Consider the following 15,774-nt stretch of genomic DNA (forward strand, 5'->3'; position numbering starts at 1 on the left):
TGCTGATTGCTGCACCGATAGAATAACATATTTTGGTGGAGGCAGAGTCATTGGCAGAGAGGATTTGGCAAATTTCTCATGGGCGCAACCCACATACTCAGCTCTGCTGCTCATCCCACAAATGGATGTTCCTTACAAATGGGGCACCATTTGTAAGGGAACTATACAGGCTTTCCAATGGTATATGATTTATTGGCAAAAAGCATTGTTGCCACAGAGAAATAATCAACCAAACACAAATTTCCTTACTTTTTGTGCAAAGTTTAGATGACAAGATTAAACAAAAATATCCGGTGACTCTGAAGTTGTAGAGGGAAGCGCACACACTGTTTTATGAGCCTCACCTGGCCAGCAGACGATTGGACTCTGGGCCTGGGGGAGGCTGCACAACTGTTGTGCATTAAGGTATAACAGCAGTTAGTTGACAGTTGGCTTGGCTTCTTATAACAATTTAAAAAGTAACAGATGAGATGGTTCTTTCCCGGGCTCAATGATCCAAAATGTTTTTATTGGATTTCTTTTTATACTTTTCAATGTTTTTCTAACAACACAGCAACACACGTACTCCAAACATAGTTACACACATACAGTAGTCCGATCATTCTTTTATTTATATATTTTCTTTAACAAAATAGCACGACACACACTCCAAACACAGGTGCATACATACATACAATAGTCACATCTGTTTATTTAATTTCTTATTACACAAGAGATTTAACAATACGACGGTATATTGGAGAACTTATTTGAATTGCGTCACCATTGCATGGTTTTGGAGCGGATCAGTTTCCTGGTCAGGGCGTGTCGCACGGTCACCATGTAGGAAGGCCGGTCGGGTAATAGGGGGCGCTGTTGGGCCATCACTAAACTGGACAGAAAAGTGCGCTTGGTTACAATGTAGGGAGCAAAATCAAGTTCAAGTTATTTTATAAGTCAAATCATTGCACGACATAACAGGCAAAGCAGTCATAGCTTTGAATTTTGAACAATGCAAGATATCATCCAAGGCTCATATTTAACATTGGTTAATTAGCTTAATAGACTGATTTTATCCAAAGTGACTTACAACGGTTCATACACACATTCACACACCAAAGGCTGAGTCAACCACGCCTGGCGCCAGACAGCTCATCAGGAAGCGTAAGGGTGAGGTGTCTTGCTCAGGGACACCTCCACAGGCTAGGAGGAGCCGGGGATCGAACTAGCAACCTTCCGGTTACCAGCCAACCCCCTCTTCCTCCTGAGCCACATGCCAGCTGAACTAAGCGTTTTCCTTAGTAATGGATGAGTCAATAGACTCATCTAAGTAACAGTAAGCAAACTCATCACCTATATGCACGGTTCATAGAACCCTCAACTGGTTTTAGTCAGTCTGATTGGACTCTGGGAGGCTGCACACCTGCTGCTCGTTGACCAATCATGAAAATGCAGTTGCTTTCCCAGCGGAAATGAGCTTGCTACTGGAGTTAACGGAAGGTGTGTGTTTCTTTGAATACGCTAGTCCTTGCTCAAGCACTTGGTTTTACCTCACGAGAGAGAGAGAGAGAGTTTGCACTCAGGTAGTTAGTACGGATTGTGTTTCTGCTATGACAGAATGATGCCGTGCGTTTGTTAAAAGACTCTGAGGAATTCAACTCTGAACAAGTAAGGGATGCATTTCAAAGCTAGTTGTGCTTGCTCTTGGTTGATAGTAGCTAAGGAGGTAAAATGGGTTGACTGGTAACCGGAAGGTTGCTAGTTCGATCCCCGGCTCCTCCTAGCTGAGTGTCGAGTGCTCCTGACGAGCTGGCTATCTTCCTGCGTGGTTGACTCCACCGTCGCTATATGAATGTGTTAATGACAGAACAGTGAGGTATATGAACCCTGCATGCTTTAAAGGGCCCCTATTATCACACCAGGTGTGGGTGTGATTAGCCGGCACAAGCCGTTTTGAAAATCAACCGTTTCCGGTGTTTTATCAAACTGTTGATATTTATATTCCGCACTTGCACTTTGATTGCATTGTCACATTATGTAAAACCCATTCCGTGTATCCTGTTGTCAGAAACGGGCTGCATAAATAAAGTTGGACTTGTTGCCCGTACCTTGTTAGCTGGACGACGGCTGCTTCCACGGCAACAGCGGTTTCTGACACCGACAGCTCCTTGAAGCTGCATCTTCTCACGCACACACACACCAGATACAAATTCTGAAATAAGTATTTAAAAAAGTATTTTCTCAATAGTCAATGCTCAATAGGGCTCCAATTTTAACACCAGGTGTGAATGTGATCAGCTGTTACAAGCTGTTCGGAAATCGACCTTTTCCTGGGTTTGAGTGACATCTCAAGTGGGTGTGTCCACCTAGATGTGCGCTGGATACCCGGTGGACTGTAACAAACGCTGCTCATCTGTCCATCACACATCTAGGTGGACACGCCCACTTGTGATGTCACTAAAACACTGAAGAAAGGTGGAGTTTGAAACGGCTTGTAACGGCTAATCAGGCTAACAGCTGGTGATGTATAAGGGGCCCTTTCAGGTCATCGGTCACCTCAAATCCTTGGCCAGGTTTTGTCCTTCCTCTGTCGTCACCTCCCGTCCTGTCTCCAAGTCAGCCTTGTTGGCTATCAACACTGTAGGCGCAGCTGAGAGCGAGAGATGAGGGAGGAGAGGGCGAGAGAGGAGAGGAGGGGGGGGAGAAAGAGGGGATTGGGAGGAGAGGGTGAAAGAGAAAGGTGAGCGAAAGGAAGGCTGAGGGAGGAGGGGGGAGAGAGAGAGAGAGAGAGAGAGAGAGAGAGAGAGAGAGAGAGAGAGAGAGAGAGAGAGAGAGAGAGAGAGAGAGAGAGAGAGAGAGAGAGGCATTTCAGGGTTGTGTTTCTAAAAGTGTCTCAAAAAAAAATGTAGCTAGTTTGCTTGTTGCTTAAAGCTGCAGTAATATGTAACATTCAGGTTAAAATGTCTTTCTTCTCTTTAAAGTTACTTAATGCAGCTTTCAGCAACAAGCTAACTAACTGGTTGATTAAAGCTGCAATATATAACATTCAAGTTAAAGGTGTTCACACTTTTTCACTTGAATGTTAGTATTACAGCTTTGGACCACTTGGATGTTACTTACTGTTGCCTTAAGCCACAAGCTAGTTAGCTTGTGGCTTAAAGCTGCAGTTTGTAACATTCAAGCTAAAGGTCATTTTTTCGGACTAGCGAACAGTTGTTACCGGGGCTTTGTTTGATGTGATCGATGAGCTTCTTGATTGGCTCCACCTCCAGGAAGCTGACGCGCTGCGTGATGGAGTAAAGGAGCAGGAACCCGTCTGCCCAACGGATACAGGATTCTACAGAAGCCTGTGGACATTCCTGGAAGGCAAGGCAACTTTATTGATATAGCACTTTTCATATCCGAGTCAGACTCAAAGTTTTTAAATAAAATAATATATAAGTAAAGGTTAAGTAAAAAAATTGCATTGTTAAAAAAGTGCAAAAGTTCAAGGTGGAATGTATGTAAGATTTAGCAGAACGCTGAAGCAAACCTAATAGTCTTCAGTCCTGTTCTAAAAGTGGTCAGAGTTGGGGGCAAGTCTTAAATCTGTTTATTTGAGCAATTTGTTGCATAGTAACTCAATCCTACTTTCCCGTGATTCGGGTTAATTATTTGACCAATTGAAAGTCTTAATCCTGAATCGCCTTCATCTTGAATAGATTGGTCAATTGGTTGACCAATTGAAAGTCTTATTCCTGAATCAATTGGTCAATTCATTGACCAATTGAAAGTCTTAGTTCCTGAATAATTTCCGGTAGGATTTCTCACAATCATCACAGTACACGCACAATCTAAATCCATTAAACCAGTATCATTAACAGTGTTTATTTTTCACAATACCTTTGAAGTTCGGTCCAGAATCTCCAAATGGACAGATTCCTGGTTGCAAACCCTGTGACACTTGTATGTCATCTCTAAAGTAACACACACACGCACGCGTACACGCACGCAAAGACAGACAGACAGACAGACAGACAGACAGACAGACAGACAGACAGACAGACAGACAGACAGACAGACAGACAGACAGAGCCAGTTAGTTGCAGTATAGAATCGTACACACACTCTCTTTGTCTCTCTCTCACTCTCACTCACTCTCTCACACTCACTCACTCACTCACTCACTCTCACACACCTAGACAAGATTAAAAAAAAATATCCTAATTCATATTTGTGATTTAAAAATCACTCGCTCATGTTTCTAACTTTTCCCCAAGCTTGTGCAGAAAAGCAATATTGAAATGTGGATTCACCAAATTAAAATCAACACGGCAGGCATATTTAAACTAGATATTTTAATGACCTCTTGTTAACGTTAACCAGACCAGGGCAAGAAAATAGTGTGATCTCTGATATAACACAAGCTTGTTGATACAACCCTGAATGCTGAGTTCCAGCATGACATTTTAATGGAGTGAATTTATAGTGTGTTTTTCCAACCAGTCAATGCATTCACCCGTTAAAACAAACAGCCACTCAAAGTTCGTCGGGGAGCAGTTAGGGTAGGGTGCCTTGCTCAGGGACACTTCTTCTGAGTGTCTAGGTGTCCCTGAGCAAGGCACCTCACCCTAACTGATCCCAGACAGAAGGTTTCTAGCTCGATCCCCTGCTCCTCCTAGCTGTGTCAAGGTGTCCCTGAGCAAGGCACCTCACCGTAACTGCTTCCGACGAGCTGGCTGTCGCCCAGTGTGGTTGACTATTCCGTCAGTGTGTGAATGTATGCATGAATGGGTGAATGTGGGGCAATATTGTAAAGCGCTTTGAATGGCCACTAGTTAGAAAAGTGCTGTATAAATGCAGTCCATTTACCATTTAAGAATTGGGAGGGAGGGAGAGAGTAACAGAGGGTGAGGAAGAGATTAACAGAGGGGGAGGGAGAGAGAACTCAAGCCAAAGCAGTGAAAACTCAAAGTAAAAGCGAGGCGTCTGTGTTACCCTTTTTGCGATCGTAGTCCCCGATGAATCGTCCGGTGACGAAACGCACGCACAAAGCTGTAGACACAAAACAGACACAGCAACAGATACCTCACGGCGAGCGTCTACTGTACATACAAGGACATGCTCGCGGATCGGCTACTGCTAACGGCTGTGAGATGATCCAAGCTGATATGCAAGATCCCTGAATGCCATCACAGCTGTGTGTGTGTGTGTGTGTGTGTGTGTGTGTGTGTGTGTGTGTGTGTGTGTGTGTGTGTGTGTGTGTGTGTGTGTGTGTGTGTGTGTGTGTGTGTGTGTGTGTGTGCGTGTGTGTGTGTGTGTGTGTGTTAGTGTCTGATATTGTGTGTGCGCGTGTGTGTGTGTGTCCATGTGTGAGTTAGTGTCTGATATTCTGTGTGTTTGTGTGCGTCCGTGTGTGTGTGTGTGTGTGTGTGTGTGTATGTGTGCGTGTGTCCATGTATGTGTGTGTGTGTGTGTGTGTGTGTGTCTTTGTCTTTGTCTGTGGCATTTCGTGGTAAGCTTGATGTAACTGCTGGTTATTAAAACGTCTAAAAGGTGTGTGTGTTTCTTGTACTTACATTTACCTTTAGGGCATTAAGCAGACGCTCCTATCCAAAGCGACTTACAATAAGTACATTTGTCAGAAGAAGGTAAAACCACAATATGTCTCTGTAGGTATTGTAAGGATGTTCATAGAACCAAGTGCCAAGCACTAACAATCACTAGGTTAACCCATTCCCCATATAAAACAAAGATAGCTAGGTTAAGATGATAAACAACTAAGTAATATAACTAAGTACAACATAGATACTTATAGTAGGATAGGTAGTTATTATTGTAGAAATAACATCCAGGCACAAGCATGCTGGACTTGTGTGTTGTACAAGTCACAATCCTTACTGTACCGACAGCGTTATAGTGCTGTTTCTCGTTCTTCTGAGAAATGTACTTATTCTAGGTCGCTTTGGATAAAAGCGTATGCTAAACGCCCTAAATGTAAAATGCAAATCTTAGTCCAGTATGTTTTCAAACCAAACACAAACTTTGTTTACAACGTTGAAGCAATCACATAAAATGTCTCCACTTTCATGACTTAACATTAAAATGAATCTTGGGACAGGGCACCTTTTGAGATTAGTTGACCATTACAATATACTTTAATTATCATTGTGCAGTAGAATCATGCAATGAAATTTGATTATGCTGCCTCTAAAAGAATGCTCCCATAAACACTCACACAATAAATAGTATAAAATACAGAGTAAAATACATAATCAAAGACACATTTTAAGACCACTTTGTCAAGGCAACTGGTTGTATTTCTACAGAAATACAGAATTAAATACAGAAAAATTTTACAAGATTTCATACACCCGATAATAATAATAATAATAATAATAATAATAATAACAAACAATCTTATTACGTCAAGCTTCTGTTGTAAGCATAGTCATTCCGATAGTTGTCCTGTTTTCCATCTCTGTTACCTGTCTTCCCGGTGTCCTGTGATCCCATGACGAGGAGTTTGACCGGAACCATCTCTGTTCTGGATCCAAGTCTGATACCGAGTGCTGGAGAGGTGCTCCCTGCATCCGAACTGGGAGGCTGGAGTGTGCAGCTGGAGACAGAACAGGAGAACGGGAGCTGGATGGGACGTCCCGAGACTGAAGGAGGAGGCGTTGTGGAAGAGGAGCAGATGAAGAGAGGATGGGGGAGAGGAAAGGAGAGGACAGAGAGGGGGGGAGAAGGGAGAGGGGGAGAAGAGAAAGGAGGGGAGGAAAGAGAGAGAGGAGGAGGGAAGAGGTTCTTGAGGACTGATGTGAAAGTAAACATTTTAAACCTTTTTAAAAGGTTTTAAATGCTCTCCACCGTTTTTAGGTCACGTTTTCAACCTTATGCTTTTGTACATCAAGAGAAATGGCGGCCATCTTGAAAAATGGTTGCGTGCTTGAATTTTTGAGGGACAAGCACCGTTTTCCAAAAAAACATCCTTAAAGGTTGTATAGGTGATTTGCTTTTTTGGCCATTTTTGCAAAATTACTTGAAATCCTTATCATAACCCGCTTACAGCCACTGAGTTAGAAGTACTGACATGAAAATTAAACTTGTCAAATATCTGTGGAACGGGCAGGGCTCGAAAAACTCCAGCCAATCATTTCCATTGCCACCGAGTTGCATTGGACAGTAAGTACGTCAATCAAACGGTCGTACTGCACTCCCCCTCCCCCGCGCGCGACCCCTTCGTGCAGTACTCGTGACCCAGAGCTCGTGACCCAGAGCAAGCTCCTGTTTGTTGTTATCCTGCGGTAGCTACTGGAACTAGTTAATCCACATTTGGACCTAGCAGTAGAAGACAATTTCCATGGCAGACAAGACGCCACCATCCCCACCACCACCACCACCACCACCAGCAAAGAGAAGGAAAACTCTTTTTCAGAGAGTAATTGATAATAAAAACGCTGAAAGAGAAAAACTGAAATCAAGAATAATCCTAGGCGCTGCTTTCGAACGTTGGCGGCAACTGAAGGACGAGAAGGGTCTAAAAACCGATGCTTGTGTGGCGGTTGACCTAGTTTCAAAGTGTATACCGTTTATACTCGGTAATACCGGTGTGGAGACGAGTGTATTACTCGGTGTGAAAATGTCCACACCGCGGCAACCCTAGTGAAAACCAGGACTTCCAATACAATTATATGAAACAAACATACATTTTCTAAAAATAGTAATGAGTTATGTGACCGTTTAATGTTTATAACATCTGGTCCAACCATTGCAGCGAGAACGTATTCTCAGCAGGGGGTGCTGGGAAAAAAAAAAAACTCAGCCTGCACTAGACTCGCAACTCGTTACATTGATAAAAAAAGATGTATAGCAGCGCAGCTCAATTACACCAGTGCATGCGCGGACAGTTGAAAATCGATCGTTCACATCCAGCTGCTCACAGAACAAGTTTAGCGCACCACCGCTACCCTCACACTTTTTCATATAACCTTTTTTCAGCACTAGGTCATATGAGCATTAAATAAATGCTGCGTCTCAAAATGCCTTGGACAGCAGCGAGGATGACTCGCTTTGCCACGGGCCGAAACAGTTCGGAGCGACCACAGCCAGAGCGAACACAGCGGGGCAGAGGAGTGTCAGGAATAGTCTTTGGTGTACACATCAGTACGGCCTATTTGCACTACTGTTTAGTGGCAATGCAGTGTTTTATTCGATGCCTTTTTATTTTCGTATATTATTTCAATGAATACAATTTATTTATTCATAAAAAACGGATCTGGTCTTCAAATCTTTTTTCCAAATATAGGTCGTCTTACAATGGGGTTTGTGTTTATATTCGGACCAATACGGTACAGCGGGCGCTCACATGACGTTAAGCATTTCCTGGTGCATAATGTGACGCTTCAGAACCTAAAATCCCGTTTCTCCCCGTTGACACGACAACACATAACCGGCGTTTTCAGAAATCTCCACTTTGGCCGGAGTTTTTAGAAATGATCGTTTTCTGTGATAAGACAGGGCCTCGGACAGGGGGTGTTGCAGCACCCCCAGCACTCCTACTTCCCGCGGTACTGGGTGCAACTTACAGCTGAATGTATTGCCATGTTGTTAAACGAAAACCTACTCTAGCCTGGCTCGCTCTCGCGCATCTCTGTTCGCGCTCGTGCATGATTGCGCGTCCAGGTACTTGGAATGGGTGGAGTCAGAGTCAGCGTTGAAGGAGAGGGGGTAGGACCATTTGAGTTGTGTATTTTCAAAATCTGCTGGCGTTTCGCAAATCACCTACCCAACCTTTAAGAGAGTATTTTCACAAAATGTTATGCCTACATCACTGTTTGAACGATTGACATGATGAGAATTTGACAGAAATAGCGGCCTTCTTGAAAAAATGTTTTTTCCCAAAAAGTGAGCCTGTACCAAATTTCATGCTTGTGTACGAATTTGAACGATTCTGTTGAAATACGCCATTAATCTGCTGCACTATTGGGATATGAGTGTCTGCTAAACAACGAGATGTAAATCAGTTTCCGACAATATCAAAAGCCAAACACAGATTTCCAAACTGAACTTGAAATTGAATTAAGGCAGTGCGTACGTTAAGTGTAGCCTACTTATCCTTCAACTCAAAAATTATAATGTCCAAATTATTCTGTTGTCATGCAATAGCATGACAACAGAATAATTTGGATAATAATTAATTTATTAATTAATTTGATAATAATCAATTATTGAAAAGAATGAGTCTACCATATTCTTTATTCTAACATAGCTATGATTTATTACACATCTCATCGTAATTGTATTATGCGCTTTTAACTGATTCAACTGATCAATTGTTTTTTTCTCAAAGTGTTTGTCTGCGAGCATTTGTTCTATAAATCAACGCAATTCATTGTACCTTTATAAACTTCCACACAATATCCCCTCCCACCCCTTCTACTTATTGTATGTTGTACGTCCTGGCACTTAATCTATGCACTTATTGTGTGTCGTACTTAGAGTATTTAGTTGTGTAGCATCTTATCCTAGTTATCTTTGTTGTTTATGGGGATTGGGTTAACCTAGTGATTGTTAGTGCTTAGCACTTATTTCTATGAACATCCTTACTCTACCGACAGAGATGCATTGTTTCTCTTTCTTCTGACCAATGTACTTATTGTAAGTCACTTTGGCTGAAAGTGTCTGCTTAACGCCCTAAATGTAAGACTAGCATTTTTTGGGCACATTCACAGGCTTTTAGGGGAGTTTCTTTGTGGATAAAAGTGTCTGTCACTTTTAACAGATTCAACTTATGAAATCTTTTTTTCTCAAAGTGATTGTATCAAGGGCTACAAGCATTTGAGTGATTGTTCTTGATCTTCAACGCAATTCATTATGCCTTCACACATTTCCACACAATTAAAATAAAGTACAAAAAAAAGTCTCCACACACCTTTTAGACCTTTTAATAGCCAGCAGTTACATCAAGCTAACCCCAAAACACCCCTGCCACACACACACACACACACACACACACACACACACACACACACACACACACACACACACACACACACACACACACACACACACACACACAGAATTTGCTACCACACCCCAATTCACGATGCACAAACCCCAACCTCCACAACCGAGAGAGAGAGAGAGAGAGAGAGAGAGAGAGAGAGAGAGACAGAGACAGAGACAGAGACAGAGAGACAAAGAGAGACTCTCATCCAAAGTGCTTGGCGATGAGTTCCCGCCGCCTGTCCTCGGTCTCGGGGTCCGGGCCCCCGGGGCAGTGTGCGTAGGTCTCGGGGGGCTCCGGGGCCTCGCTCCGCTCCAGGGTCCAGGCGTCCAGGCCGGACTGCAGCGAGGCGTTGTGGAGCACGCAGCACGCCAGCAGGATGGACGAGCTCTTCTCCGGAGAGTACTGCGGGGGGGGAGGGCGTGAGGAGAGTGAGGCCGTATTGTTTTGCCTTGTACGTATACATGTGTGAGTGCATGAGGGTGGTGTGTATCACCGGCAGCCATCTCCCCTCCGTGCAAGGCATCTACAACAGTAGATGCCTGAGGAAAGCAAAAAAGATTCTAAAGGACAACAGCCACCCAGGCTATGGACTGTTCTCATTGCTGCCGTCTGGTAGACGCTACCGGAGCATCCGAACACGGACTACCAGACTCACAAATAGCTTTTTCCCCCTGGCTGTAAGGCTTCTGAATCAGAAACACTGAACCTCTGAACAGTTGCCACCTCCACCTACTCCCTGCTCCCCCACTCATACAATTCACTTCATAGATATATTTGCACAATTTTAAAAACTTTTAACTTATGCTTAGCATTTCTTTTTAACTTATTCTCTATTCACACTTAAACTGCTGCTAGCCCTTCTACTGTACTCTGCTACAGAGATATATGTTGTTTTTTAAATTGTTGTATGTTAAATGTTACATTTTATTGTCATATTGTTTTAGAGTTTTATGTTATTTTTGTTATATGTATGACGTCTACTGCGTAGATGAATGATGCTTGCCAAGTCGTAAGAATTTTGCTGTGCTGAAGCAATTTGGTACATGCAACAATAAACACACTTTGACTTTGACTTTGACTTTGTGTGTGTGAGTGTGAGTGAAGTGAGAGAGAGACATATTCATTAAATGTCTAGTTTGTATATTTTCAGTTGTTGTTTTGCACTGTATATGATTATTATTAGGACTGCCTATTAGCATGGACCCGGAAGGCTTCCGTGGAGTCAAGACGCCAGAAGTAGTGACACCATACGTGGGAAAACGAGAGATGGAGAGACGAGAGAGACAGACAGACAGACAGACAGGCAGGCAGGCAGGCAGACAGTCCAGACAGACAGACAGACAGACAGACAGACAGACAGACAGACAGACAGACAGACAGACAGACAGACAGACAGACAGGCTGGCAGACAGGCTGACAGACAGGCTGAGAGTCAGACAGACAGAAAGTCAGACAGACAGGCTGACAGTCAGACAGAGAGACAGACAGACAGGCAGGCAGGCAGTCAGACAGACAGGCTGACCTGCAGGTAGCCCTTGGATCCGTCCAGGCACCTGAAGCGCGTCTGGATGGCCCTGAAGGTGCGGTCCACGATCTCACAGGTGGCGGCGTGGGCCAGGTTGTACTGCAGCTCCCCGGGGGACGAGGGGAGGGACACGGGGGTGAGGAGCCAGCGCTTCAGGGGGTAGTGGCGGCCGCCTGGGGGGGAGACGGGGGAGAGGGGGACAGAGTCAGCCTGTGGATGTGATGTAGAGAGAGAGAGAGAGAGAGAGAGGGGGAGAGAGAGAGAGAAACTGCTTCATATCTGCCCGTCATGGCAGGACCTGCCCCAAGACTCGAACCTGCAGCCCCCCCCCCCCCCCCCCCCCCCCCCCCCTCCACTACCTTTATAATAAAGGCACTTTGTGAAACGGTCTTTTCACAATAAAAGCTGTGTCCCACCCAGGAGCCAGCCGTCCTCGGCGGCCGTCTCCATGGCCTGGCCCACGGCGGACCTCTCCAGGACCTCGGCGTCCTGCAGCCCCCCCGGCCAGCAGGTCTCGGCACTCAGCAGGAGCCCCCTGGCGTCACACACCAGCTGGCAGCCCACCGAGTGGAAGCCCCTCCGGTTGACGTAGGACGAGTCCTCGCTGTTGGGGGCCTTGATCGCCACCTGTAGGAGGGCGGAGGAAGGGGTGAGTCTCTCTCTCTCTCTCTCTCTCTCTCTCTCTCTCTCTCTCTCTCTCTCTCTCTCTCTCTCTCTCTCTCTCTCTCTCTCTCTCTCTCTCTCTCTCTCTCTCTCTCTCTCTCTCTCTCTCTCTCTCTCTCTCTCTCTCTCTCTCTCTCTCTGATTGTTAGTGATCGGCACTTGGTTCTATGAACATCCTTACTGTACCGACAGCGATATATTATTTTACTACTTCTGACAAATGTACTTATTGTAAGTTCTGGTCAGAGTGAGGTTCCTTGCTCATGGACACCTCAAAACTCTGCTAGGAGGAGCCGGGGATCGAACTAGCAACCTCCCGGTTACCAGCCAATGCGCTCTACCCGCATGCCGCCCGCATCAAGACCCCACCTTCCGTATGCCACTCGCCTGAACACAGTCCAGCACTCCGTGGACTCCCGGGATCTCGGCCACCCTCTGGAACTCCTGGACGGACAGCTCCCTGGTGCCGGCGTCCCTGGGGGAGGAAGGAGTCGGGAGACCGGCGCTGTTAAGACGTTGGAACACACCGGCCCAGCCATTGGCCGTCTGAAACGTTTGGGGAGACTCGGACGTATTCAGGAGCAAATGTGTGCCATGTGTTCAGCTGTGTTGGAACCGATTCAACAAGTAAAGTCTGAGAGTGTTGGCGTCTCAGGAATAGAGCCTTTGATTGGTTGTGCTTGCTGCTAGCACACAACCAGCGAATCAGCGCTGTGTGTGGGAGAGGCAGACTAGCGCCACCGTATAAACGTACAAACGCTAATCCATTTCTATTTCCGTTAAAACTTATGTTGTATTTTATTCTAATGTATTTCATTTATATTTTAAGCACAGAAATAAAGCGTATGTCACACAAACAATTCACTGCTATATACATCCAGTGAAAAGTTTGTGTGACATGTTGTTGTTGTGTTTCTGTGCTTAAAATAGAATAAAGTACTATATAAGTTTTAACATAATACGTCATATATATGTTTAATTAAATTTAGACCTTTCAAAGCCAAAGTCAGCTTTTTTGTCTGTTACAACAAATAGTACAAGACATATAGAAGAACAGAAATTGAGTTTGTCTTTGACCCGCGGTGCATTTAGTATAGAGGATCAAATTAGGTCAAATGAAATAAAAGAAAATATACAATAAATGAATGGTAAATATTACTTATTTTGATTTCATTTTCAATCTCTTGAATCTCTGAACTTCCCCAGACCTGTTGAAGGAGATGAACTGCGGGGCCTTCTTGACCAGCGCCCGAGTGACGTTGGTCACACAGCGGGACATGGAGGCCTGGCTGATGCCGATGGCGTCGCCCATGGAGGTCTGGAAGGAGCCCGAGGTGTAGAAGCCAAGCGCAGCCAGGATCTGCACCTCGGGGCTGATGGCGCGAGACCGCTGCGTGCGGCGGCACAGAACCTTTGAAAAACCGGGGTGCAAATTATACATTTTCATTATTATATATATATTAGGGGTGTGAATCCCTCATGTAAAAGACGATACGATTCGTGTTTAGCAACATGGTCACGGTACGATTCAAGAAAAGATACATGTTGATAACAAACTATTCAGTACGATTCAATTAGATGCGATTCGATGCAGTTCAATAATTGAAAGCACTCTGAAAGAGTTCTTATCATTGCGCACATTCACATTATCATTGTGCACATTTTACCATGATCAATTATCGTGGTATGTAATGGTTGTCAATAACGAAAACAACTTGATGCATGAACATGACAACACTTTATTGTGAAAATAAGTGGTTTGTCTCATATAGTGAAATATTTCAGTGATTGCACACACTGAGGACACCATAAAAAAAACGCTCTTTCTCCGGTGACGCAGTCGTTCGTGACGCTTTTCTACTTTGTCATTTCTTCTATTTGTCTGTAACTCATGCTCCAATCTTTCATCGATCGATACGGATGCAACGGCGATGCATGATGCATCGCTGCAGCCACATTTACGTTGATCGCGATGAGTACATACACAACACATTTCTCAGCCCTGGAACTCAAACCATTTTCTGATGTCCCAAAGAATTTAAAAATATATATATAACAAAATCATATAATAAACGTGCAATAACTATTCAACTAATGGCCTGTACTAACATATTCTAGTTAACTAGCAAAATCTTTGGTCGGGAGCAGCCGGGTTCATGTCACGTTTATATCAATACAAGACTGCACGAATCCATGTAGCTGTATCTTACAGGTTAAAAACGAATACCGATACATATCGGATCATCTTTACACCCCTAATATATATATATATATACTATACACCCACCAGGTGTGAGTGTGATTAGCTGGTGGACACGCCCACCTGCAATGTCAGAAGCTGCACATTTTCAAAACGGCTTGTAACGGCAAATCACACACATAGCTCGTTGCATAATATGGCCCCTGTAAAGAGACCTTACCCCTCTCAACAACTCCACCAGATAGAGGATGAACTCTCTGGGGAAACCGAATGTCGTCAGGAGGTATTGGTCGGAGACCGAGTCGAGGTCAAACCGGTCCATGGTCTTATGACCTCGCCCGTGGAGAAGCAGGTCACAGTCCAGTATCGCTATCTGCACCGCCATTGCTGCCTGGAATAAACAAACAAATAGAGACAGTCGTTTACACAGGATGGGAAAAAACACCTTAAGATACTTTGAAGTACTGATACTGCAACTTTATAATTTATAATGTTTATACCGTCAGTTTTTGTTTGCCCTGTTTGTTCTATTTGTCTTTACTTTAGCATTTACTCTAGCATCTATTAAGGTTTTCATTAGTACTATGTGTTTTATTGCATTTTATCTTATCCTGTGTTTTCAACTGCTGCTGGGCTGTTTTGCTTGGGTGAATTTGCAGACGAACACGCAAAGTGTTCGACCAATCGCAACAGAGTGGGTGTGCTGACCAATCACAGCAAACTGGGCAACTCGTGAGGCGGGCCTTAAAGTGACACGATATAAAACAATACGTTTTTGCTGAAAGTAATAGTGTGAGAATAATGGGGGGTACATCTAACATACAGGCATGTAACCCTATTCTAGTAGTAGCCCCAAATGCAATTATTAACCCTAAAAAAGCATGATATGGGATTTTTAACAGTAAATCAGTAGAGGGGGGCGTGGCCTGTCGTTTTAGAGGGGGGCCCGGTCACCCCTCTGCGCCCCTCTCCCGTATAGGGGCGCCCCTGTTCGTAGTCCATTTAAAGTGGGTTTTAAACCCAAAAGCCTAATAACTACTTAATGTGCTTGCATATATTCCGATTATATTAAACAGTTGAAACCAAAATGCATGTAAGCATTAAGCCCATGCATGCAATATAAGGGTAAGCCCTACTTCAGTATGATAATAACACAAACGTCCTACTTGTTTCTCTTGCCAGTGCTTCTCTTCTTCCTGGGGATTTACGGTGTTGCCAGATTGGGGCATATTTCCCTCCTAATCTGGCGCAAAGAGTTGCCAAGAGTGCAAGATTGGGCGGGAAATCTGGCCCAATCTGGCAACACTCAAACGCCTTTCTTCTTCCCTTTGTGGTCGTCCAGCGCCTCAGAGGTTTGAAAGCTTTCTACCGCCATCTACATGACGGCTCCCGTACTGCACCCTATAACAATCAAAA

General features: G+C 44.3%; 2 protein-coding genes across 3 annotated transcripts; both read right to left on the reverse strand.

Annotated features, from left to right (window-relative positions):
• Positions 1–489: 489 nt before the first annotated feature.
• On the reverse strand, positions 490–7,020 carry zgc:110699 (RERG_RasL11_like domain-containing protein). Of its 2 annotated transcripts, none has more exons than XM_030360027.1 (7): positions 6,447–7,014; positions 4,957–5,013; positions 3,862–3,935; positions 3,200–3,338; positions 2,536–2,629; positions 2,088–2,159; positions 490–871 (listed from the first exon to the last, which is right to left on the reverse strand). In XM_030360027.1, exons 1-7 carry the CDS (start codon positions 6,790–6,792, stop codon positions 760–762), a joined length of 894 nt encoding a protein of 297 aa, XP_030215887.1. In that variant the 5' UTR covers positions 6,793–7,014; the 3' UTR covers positions 490–759. The 2 variants fall into 2 exon arrangements, with proteins under 2 accessions (XP_030215887.1, XP_030215886.1); XM_030360026.1 differs by having other exon boundaries at positions 567–866; positions 6,447–7,020.
• Positions 7,021–9,889: 2,869 nt separating this feature from the next.
• Positions 9,890–15,605, reverse strand: harbi1 (harbinger transposase derived 1). The gene is made up of 7 exons (XM_030360011.1): positions 15,525–15,605; positions 14,579–14,749; positions 13,367–13,569; positions 12,546–12,633; positions 11,912–12,122; positions 11,493–11,668; positions 9,890–10,372 (listed from the first exon to the last, which is right to left on the reverse strand). Exons 1-7 carry the CDS (start codon positions 15,585–15,587, stop codon positions 10,172–10,174), a joined length of 1,113 nt encoding a protein of 370 aa, XP_030215871.1. The 5' UTR covers positions 15,588–15,605; the 3' UTR covers positions 9,890–10,171.
• Between the last annotated feature and the right edge of the window lie 169 nt (positions 15,606–15,774).

This window comes from Gadus morhua, chromosome 7 (assembly GCF_902167405.1).
Source record: "Gadus morhua chromosome 7, gadMor3.0, whole genome shotgun sequence".
Lineage (NCBI taxonomy): Eukaryota > Metazoa > Chordata > Actinopteri > Gadiformes > Gadidae > Gadus > Gadus morhua.